The following is a 10,243-nucleotide window of genomic DNA, read 5'->3' as shown; positions in this document are numbered from 1 at the left end:
AAATCTTCGGTTTCATGATTTCTCAGGTGTGACACTTTACTCTCAAAACTAACTAAAAGGAAAATATTGATATGCTCCAAGAACAGCAGACCCCTTCAATCTTCTCTTCAAAGACTGTGAGGACATACATTTTCTAAAAAGATATATGGATTTTGCAGTATTCTAATGGAAAAAAATCTAATGGCTGAATTTTTTTCAAAGTCTGCTAAATGTCTTTTCACACAGATCTTCTCTGCTTTCCAAGAGACCATCACCATTAGCCATTTAAATCTGTATAAGCTAATGGTAAATATAGATATTTATGTTTTCTTATTTTAAGGTCATTTCTTAACATTAGCTACTAACAAACGGTCTCTCAAACCAAATTTATAGTTGGCCGATTAAAATTTCATTTTGATTTGGGTGATTATAGGTACACAAAGGTTACTTACTTATTTTTACTAGCAACTTCCTACAAATAAAATTTCATTATTTAGTTGGTCAATATCTATTACATATAAACCTTCAATGTGTAATTTTAGATGTACTAGTAGGTAAATAAAAGTAAAAAGTATATATATATGTTTTTTAAAAGCACAATATTCCTCTTTACCCTGTACATTATATATTATCTAGTACACTAGCATTTAAAAAACATATTCATTCTAATATAACTGTACGAGAAAAGGTACCTGTGGAATTATTGCAAATTCTCTACCCTTTTTGCTCATCAAAATCTTAGTGTAAAATAAAATACATTCCCATGTGGTCAAAAATTCTGCCTTGGAGCAATTATTTTAACAACAACCAATAATTATATCCAGTGCAGGGAAAAGAAGTGGGAAAGTTAATATGGAAAAACAATTCATCTTTCCTTTAAAATAAGGTAGATAGTTGGTATTTTATTTTAGTGGCGTTTTTATTTTGTTTTTGGTGAAGAGAAAAACAGAAAACATTAGAGAGCTACTTCTAAGAAAACACTGCCCTTTTTCTGTTGGTTTTTTTTTTGGTTTTTCATTGTTGTTCAATTTATGCTGCATTAAAAAAAACCCTGCAGCACATATAAAAGGCAGTATTGCTATTTAAATTATGATGTATTTGAAAAAGAAAACTTACATATAATATAAGGTGTATCAACTTTTGTAAACCCAAAGAATGAAATTCAGATTTGGTTAGTACTGCTTAAGAGTGAACAATTTAAATAAACATCTGAAATTTCCCATGAATTAAAATCTGTAACATTGTCAGTACTAAAAAAAATTATGTACAATTATTTCATCTCAATCACTGCCTTTGGGGTCTAATCACAAAAGCATTTAAAGAAATCCCCGTGGAAAGCTAATTTGAAAGTAAACATGCTTTAAAACTTAAATATAGATCTCGTATTAGTCCCACAACAGGATCAAGATCACTATTAAAATAAAGCCTGGGGCACATTATGATGCCTAAGATTGGTGGGTGGATTTTAATTGACTTGAAGACTGTCATAGTTCTATTATCAGAAAACCTGTAACGCATTTCCAGCATGGAGGACCCATCTGTGCCCACCATCCATCTGTTTAGACGTGATTGGCAAAGTGGTAGGGAACTCGCAGTGGTTGCCTCTGCCTGAAAGGAATAAACCACAGGATCTTCCAACGAGTGCCAAAAACTTCTGAGAAGGTCTGCTGCCATGGCTTTCGGGGCCTCGATCTACAGAAGACAGCATTATTAGTGAAAGACAGCACTCCCATGGTGTACTTCAGTCAGCTAAAACAATACAGGTTGGCTGGGGATCCATTACTGGACTCTGATGAATTGTGTCCCAGCATCACAAATACAGCTTTCCTTTCATTATGGCATGCAGCTGAGTTTTAACTCTGGAGAGCAGATATTGTATCTGTGTCGTCAATCAACCTAGGGTAACTTTTGAAGCAGAGGAGAATCTCAGGATTAACAGAATGTGTGTCAACAACACAGTAGCAAATCTCTTTTGATGTACTTTCGGGACAAATAATTTAACTTACTTTACTTAGACAAGGAACAAGAAGGATCAGTACTTATTTTGTTTGAAAACTAGCATGGCTTGAAGACCCCTACTGGAAGACTGGATTATGCCTGTCTAGCTCAGGCCTTAGACAGGGCCCCGAGAAAAAGCCAGCATTATGCTATCTTGCCACTACACGCACACGTTTTTCAAATGTGGCCAGCTGTTTCCATTTTTAAAGAAGAGCACTATGGACTTCACGTTTATACTTACATTTCTTCACAACAGTTAGACATCTTTTCGATAGATGTTGTATCCTATCAAAAATCAAAGAAAAATTATACTCAGATGGAACAAAGTTATCAAGACTTTATTCTACATCTACTTTATGAGGCTTTTCATCGTATTTAGAGAATATTCTAAAGACTTAAACAGTTTACATATGGGTACTAAGAATTTTAAATTAACTGCATACATTGCTGAAATCCCCTTGACAAAAACAGAATGAACATTACATCGTGCCAAAAAAAAAAAAAATTATTCAATTACAAAACCTTACAAAAATTGTAGGAGTCTCACTTTATTAAACTATAACCTTTTATTACATTTGCTTTCTTTGATAATTCTTCTAAAAGTCTAGGATTTATTTTTAATTCAACTGTCAGTGAATATGCACGAGAAAATAAATACCAAAATGATGAATTCAAGGCACTCATGAACAGAAAACTGCGAAGAGCCCAAGAAGGCTACTGGTTCTGGACTTCTATAAACAAACACAATCCAACAAGGCAATCTACGCATTTGCCATATTACAGCATCTATCACTCTGAAAAGGAAAGTGAAATTATTTAACAGAAAGGCAGTATCTTCATAATAATACAATTTCTTATGTGCTTTCTATAAAGCTCTAACACAAATAGGTAAGTGAAACAATTCAACAAAGAGAAGACAGTTTCTAGATATGCTGGTTTCATTTACATTAAGAGAAAAATCCATCGCTAGGCTGAGAAACTGTGCTGGTAAGTAATAGCCAGATAACCAAAACACAAATGACACAATCTTATTTTAGACACTTATTTACATTTTAAACAGACTTCAAAGTACTACAAAAGAAAATATGTTCTTTCAAATATATGAAAAACAGTCAGAGAAGTTTCCCTCCTCTTATCCTCTACTTCAAGAGCTCGCTCACATATGACAGGTGGTTACGCTGTTATGAAACATGCAAGTGTCTGGGGTGGCCACTCCAATCCCAAGAACTTCTTTGGTTGTGGACCTCTCTTCCAATGATACCAACAAAAAACATTTGACTTTAAAAATCTCTTTATAGCATTTACATCAACAGCTCACAGTATTAAGTTCTCAATGTATGAACAGTTGAATAACTATAGTTAGCCCACATATGAGAAAATAAATCTATTTTTTTAGACGACAAAGTCACCAATAGCAGTGTTTCATTTCCCTCTTCCCTGGGAATTTGTGACAAGATTGTAGATTAGCCACATATTCCATATTCATTAGTTTTCCTATCATGCTTTGAAATTCATGGTATCCAATGACAAGTCTATTTATAATTAACTTTCCTCAGTTCTGTTGCATAATTTCCTCAAAATAACATTTTACTTTGTGGCAACACAATCTGCAAATACATGAGAACGTTGATTATGGGCTTAGTGGAAAGCGGGCCCTCTGCTTCCACATCTGTACGGAAAGTAAATGAAGTAATTTGAACAGGTTCTTAGCACTGATGGGCGACACGTTGCCCCAGAACAATCTAGGCAGCTTGTGCAACCAGGCAAAGGAAAAGACAGGACAGAGGTCTGTAAGTGCTCTTAGGACATGTAAGTAAATGGCCTCAAATCACAGTTGTGGATAATACTTACAAACTGTTTCGGGATAAGGAAGGTGACTACAGAGTCAGACTACTACACCTAGTATTATAGTAAATTTTTACTATGCTTAAGTTTACAATTTGATTAAAACTCTGAGGTACTTATATGTGGCTTAAATAAAAGAATCAACTTCAAAGACTTTGGATTTAGATTTCATGTGGGAAAAGCTTTTATTTCCAAGTGCTTTTGACATCCTTCCAGAATCTGGTTCAAGAAATAAGTAGAATAGTACCTGTTAAGTCATCATAAACAGATGGTTATTCTATCAAAGAATGTGATGTTTACCATGACTTTGTGAACAGGATTTTCGAGGCTAGCCAAAAACAGGCTTGTTTTTTTTTCCCCCCTCTAGAAATAGCAAATGCTTATCTCTCTCTGGAACTCAGCTATCAAGAATACTGTTACAAGAAAAGAAAATGCAATTTGTATTCGAATAGCCAAACATGGCATAAACACGTCCCTGGCACTTATAGAACGTGCTCAGAACAACACAAGCCAACATGCTATCACATTCGTAAACACAATAGGATCTGTAAACCAGAGGAGGAGAGAGGGTTACTAATGGCAGAACACTGAAAACCACAAGTTAATTCCAAAAGTGCCAAATGAGGTTATATATATTGTGTGTGTGTGTGTCTGTGTGTGTGTGTGTGTGTGTGTGTGTGTGTGTGTGTGTGTGTGTGGCAAAGCAGGGAAATGTGGACTATTTTAGAAAAAACAAACTACAAATAATTAAAATGGATTTTGGTGCAGTAATTTCATTCAGCATAAGAGTCAATACCATTAGTGACTATCAAGAAAGGACCAGTAAGATACTTGCCATCTTTGAGGAGTATAAATGTAATTCATAAATACTTAGTTATACATAAAACTCAACTATCCAGAAAAAAATGCATTTGTCAAAGAATAAGAAACAAATTTTTATAGTATGTTGTCTACAATCAGGGTATCTTACCTCCAGAAAAATATTTACACCATGATGATGGGTTTAATGACCCAAATATCTAAGACTTCTATCAATCTGCATAAATAAGAGATACATGAAAATCTTTTCCTATTTTGTTTTGAGAGAGAGCGAGCCAGCAAGCACATGCAAGTGGCGGGGGGAGGGGGGGGACAGAAGAAGAGGGAGTGGACTCATAAGCAGGCTCCACACCCACGGCAGAGCCAAATGCAGAGCTTGGCCTCAGAGCCCTGAGATCATAACCTCAGCCAGTCAAGAGCTGGACGCTTAACCAACTGAGCCACCCAGGCAGCCCTGCTTTCTTATTTTAAAAATGGAAAGTTTATTTTCTAAAAAAGAATAAAGTGGAAACAGCAAGACCTATATGGGCCTTTCCTAGTTTATCAACCAATACTTTATCTTCTCCTGGGGCTGATCTTACCCTAAGAAATGATCTTTCAGGTTCAATCTAAGAAGGTAAGTTAAAGAGAGACTATTTCCTGTTAATCATAGCACACTCTTCTCCTTTGAAGTCAGAACTCACTGTAGTCCTCATTTGAAATAATCTGTTCTTTAAGCACTGATCTCCAAAAGAGAACGAGCTATATCTTTTATCAGAGATCTGGAGTTCACATGAACATTTAATCACTCATGGAACCAAAGTGAGAAGGCAGTAGATCTGACATATATAGTCACTGAAAATCTCTTTCCAAAATAATTACTGTCCTTCTCTTCATCAAGTCACTTCCCAGCTGTATAAAACCTTAGGAAAGTTACTAAAAGTCTGTATCTCAATTTTCAAATAATCATTCCTTACTCATAGGTTTTTGTAGGCATTAAATGAGTTAATATATGTTAGAGCCCTTCATAACGCCTCAATAAATGTTAGTCCTATTTTTCCTGATATTGCCTACTATATTTTTCATTGATATTGCTTCCTACTATATATACCCTCTTTTGAGAGGGCTTAGAGATAAAATATCTCAATTATATCAGAATATAACTTCTACAAGGTGGATTTTATAATGAAAGATAAAATGCAGAGACTACAGGAGACTACACAGATAAAATCCAATATTCACAAGGGGCATATACTACAGTTGAAAAAATAAGTACTGGGTATATAAACCAAGATCAATAGTCATTTATCCACCTATCGAAAATTTACTAAGGACCTATTGCTATTACTAAGGACACAGTCCTTAGCATCAAGGAGCTTACAGTCTAGTGAAAGCAGTCAAGTACACAAGATAACTGTACAGAAATACACAGAGAATGCCAGAGAGTATGGTTACATACAATAACATATTGTACAACTAAGCCTTAAGCTAAATATTTGAAACAGCTGGAAACCATGTTCCCAATCAACACTCCAGGTCAACTACTCTTACATTTTTAATACAAACTTATACTTTCAATAAGATTTTTGGTTACCAGTACTGGTAAGATGGTCTAATGTGCTTCTCTGGCTGAGACTTAGGGAGTAACTAATGTATTGACAAAATGTGACAGAGAAGCTTACGAATCATTGTGGGAAAGATTCATAAGTTAACTATAAATACAGGATTTAGTGTTTTTGCCAATCCTACAGTAATGTTTTAAAGTCAGATCAAAAATTCATGTAGATTCAGAACATGAGAAAATAAAATGAATGTTTGCGTAAAAATGCAAGTAAAATGAAAACTCATAAATGTTTAGCTTCTTTACCGAAAAAAGCATCCATTTAATCACTAGAGCAATTAGTAATGTTTTGAGAAAATAAAAATGCAGTATTCCTAACGAAGAACTTCTTACAATAGATTTAAATAGTTTGTAATTACTTGTAATTTTATCAGAAATACAAGGAGGTTATGACCCTGAGCCAGAGAGATGACATAACATAAATTTATTTTTCACAAACGAACACGTTTATGCTGAAGAGCAATCCAATCCCACACAAAATAATTTTGATGCTAGTAGGCATTTTTTAAAAGAATGCTGTTTTATTACCATGCAATGTAACTTAGTATGTATTTAAACTAATTCTTTGGAAAGGGAGACCCCAGGTTCTATAAAGTTCTCTACATACTCAAAGTTCAAAGAAATATCCGTGTGTAATATTAAAAGCATATAAGAAATGGCACTTAAAAATCTTAATGATTTTTCTAGATTTTTAAAAGCCACTGAGAAGTATTATATTTCATCCAATATTACAACTAGGAGTACTCTATTAGAAATACATTTTGTTTTTCTTAAACAAAACATATAATTCAGAAAAGAAAACGCCATACAGAGTGCCCTTTATAAAAATGTTAAGTGAGCTGGGCTCAGCATAATTAGCAATGATTTCCATATTTGCAATGCTGATTTGGAGTTGAGTAAACCACATATAATTTGTACAGAGGCTATACTGAAAGATGCTAATTCACACTGATTCGGTGGGATACTTGGCAAAATTTAATTATAAGGATTAATAATCTCAGGACTACATTTCTGGGTACACAGTAAAAGGCAGGTAAGCCTACTAATTGTTGGACTAATGAGAATGCTATTTAATAGACAATCTCATTTAAACTAATTGAACACATTTTGAACAGAAGATACTTTTCATTGCCTAAGATAACCAAGTGAAAATTAAGTCACCCCTGCCTTTGTGATTCTTTTTGTATTTATTTAAGTAATCATGAGTCAGTATGTTAGGGGGAGGGGAGACATTTCTCCCTTTTTAATTGAAAAGCTTTACTTTAAGCCATCTTTAGTGATTCAAGTAGAGTTCAACAATAGTACCTGTAAGAGCAAAGGCAAAAGTTCCATTTTTTTCTTTGAGAATTTAAAGCACAAAACCACAGCTAAATATGCCGCACCCTACCCTCAACCTCACCACAACTGAGAAAAGCTCTCTATGCTCCAGGGACACCATCAAAAGCTTAAGCTATTACATCAACTCCACGGTGCCCAGAAAACAAAAATGCTTGTATACAAAATTGTGATAAACTGTCATGGTACACAATGGCTCCCTGTCAGAACCCCACCAGAAGGTGCTGGACCAGCTGTTACAGCGCTTCCTGAGGAACTCTCCCCAAGCCCAGCGACTGCAAACATGACTAATGCCATCACCCAGCACTATTAGTATCAGTGAGCATCAGAACGGACATAATTCTTGGCTGTGTGTGGACTACTGCTCAATAAGAGATTCTGACAACATCAATTACGTGAATAACAACATCACTATCCATTTCATTCGGAAACAGAAAAAGGCTAAACAGGCAAAGTAAGGAGTAATTAGAATAATCTGTTCCCTAAATAGAGAATGCGTCAAAGCAGATTGCTTTGAAAACATTTTAACTTCAATACTGAGTTTAGTAAAAAGGCACAAACATATATTTAAACCTACGTCTAAAATGAAATCTAAAAATAATCAAAGGTAATCCTTTAAATCTGGGTTGAAGATTAGCCTATTCCACAGAAGCATCTGGTTGTGTTGCAATCTTTAAACCTTGGAAACGAGATTAGAAATCCACTGTTTTTAAACTTAATTTCTAGTTACTTTATCTGGGTCACAGATAATCTGCTCTTGCTAACTCTAAAACGACATCAGATAATCATTACTGTGATTATCCTGTTACCTTCTACTAATAATAAGACGACAGAATCTTCCCTCTTGCATGGAGAGAAATGACTTATTTATTCTAAGAACAAATAATGAGGAAAAATTACTGAAAACAGATGTGCTGCTTCCTCAAAGCCTCAATCTAAACCTAAAAAAGCATTTGTTTTGCCTGTTTGTTGTCTAATAGGACTATATTCAAGTTACGTAGCGACATAGTTTATATAATGAAATAATACTCCTACTGGTGTTTTCCCAAAATGCCTCCTGGTCTTTGGAAGCAGGAATAGGGGAGGAGGAAGACTCCAGTGGAAGGATTAAATTTACTGTGATTGCTTTTCCTCTTTGTCTTTCTTATGCTACCTAACATATTCATCACTTCTTCCACACTGTGAGAGATGCATGGATTCAAATTATGACAGAAACATGTCCAGGCGTGAAATTTCCTGTGGACAGCCTTAATTTTTTTCATAAAATGAAAACAGCAAGCATACTGTATTTTTTTTAAAAGAGTAAGCACAGTCTCTATATTTTTAACTGTAATTAAATATTAAATTTTATTTTATTTAGCTACTAGTAATTCATTAGATTTAAAATTAATACTGAGGTTTAAAACCTCAAATAATTAAGCTTTAAAGAGCCTTAAATCAATGTGAGGAGGAGTGCATGCTGGAAACCTTAAAAGAATTTTTCTTAATCCAAAAAGACTGATGCTAGAAGGTCACTATGAAAACCCAGGTAAATGGAATTGAAGTTGACTACAATTGTTCAAAATACCTGGATTCAAGAGGAAGTAGGGTGAGTAGAGACTGGGCTAACAAATGTCTACTTTAAGACTGCATTCTTTTTTGAATGTTTCACAAATGCATAATTTCTACAGACATCAGAACTGTCTAGTACAGAGTATTCTGAGAGGGTACTATATGTATACAGAAAGAAATGAAACTTTTGAAGAAAGCATTATATAATAAATGTGGTTTCTACTTAGTTCTAGAAATACCAAAACATCAGAACCAACCTCCTCATCTTAAGATAATGAAATGCTGTTCAGTGTTATAGCAAAAGAAAAAATCAGGCAATTTGAAAAATATTAACACTTTGGTAATATGGAATAGAGTCAGGACAGAATCCAATAATACACATCCTTCCAAACCAAGAAATTCAATAAATAACTTTAGGGTCAACTCAGAAGTGAACACTCAAATTTTAGACTGGGGATTCTCAAAAGATTTTGAAGCTTTTGCTGCCAAACAAACCCTCTCTCTGAAGCTTCTGGGGCTGCTGGGTGAGAAAGAACCTGCTGCCCCCAGCTATAAACCCCAACGGCCCTCATGGGTAACTGGTATTCTTAGCAGCAACATCCCAGATGTCCATTTCCAGTCATCCGTAAGATAGCGAAAGAAATCTGAGAATTCTCATTCTGGGGTATATAAATAGATACCAATGATTTTGGTAAATCCAAAAGTGAAATTTCAAAAAATCCAAGTATAATCTGGTAATTCTGACATGACTTACAGACAGACTATAAAGTAACTGTGAGTTAGTGTAAAAGTAGAGAAAAGATTTTAGGCAAAGACCTACTCTCATCTTCACCACTGTTCTTAATACCATGTTATCATCATTAGAGAAGTCACGAGATACTAGAAAATATTTCAAGCTGAGTAACAATAAAAATAATTTGAACAGACATTATGCAATCATGAACAGCCAATAAGAAGATGAAGGAAAAAAATGGAAATAAGTATTAAGCTCTATTAATGACCTGCATGGTGAACAATTTGATGCCTGCAATTTATTTTGATACGTCTCAAAACATATAACAGATTGACAGACAGTTGGACATGAGATAAAACAAATATTCTAATGTTAACTGTGGT

At 34.5% G+C, this 10,243-nt stretch overlaps 1 protein-coding gene across 1 annotated transcript in view; it reads right to left on the bottom strand.

The window, feature by feature from the left end:
* Positions 1–879: 879 nt before the first annotated feature.
* The window catches only part of ZDHHC21 (zinc finger DHHC-type palmitoyltransferase 21), a 57,905-nt gene continuing 48,541 nt past the window's right edge, over positions 880–10,243 (bottom strand). Inside the window, exons 8-9 of the mRNA XM_032880569.1 lie at positions 2,219–2,262; positions 880–1,671 (exon numbers count right to left, since the gene is read on the bottom strand). Coding sequence (XP_032736460.1) covers positions 1,539–1,671; positions 2,219–2,262 — 177 coding nt within the window. The 3' untranslated portion in view covers positions 880–1,538. The remainder of the gene's footprint in view (positions 1,672–2,218; positions 2,263–10,243) is intronic.

The sequence above is a fragment of the Lontra canadensis genome, unplaced genomic scaffold (assembly GCF_010015895.1).
Source record: "Lontra canadensis isolate GAN:19392208 unplaced genomic scaffold, GSC_riverotter_1.0 scaffold70, whole genome shotgun sequence".
NCBI lineage: Eukaryota > Metazoa > Chordata > Mammalia > Carnivora > Mustelidae > Lontra > Lontra canadensis.
Note: the sequence above shows the minus strand (reverse complement) of the source record. Positions and strands in the feature narration are given on the sequence as shown.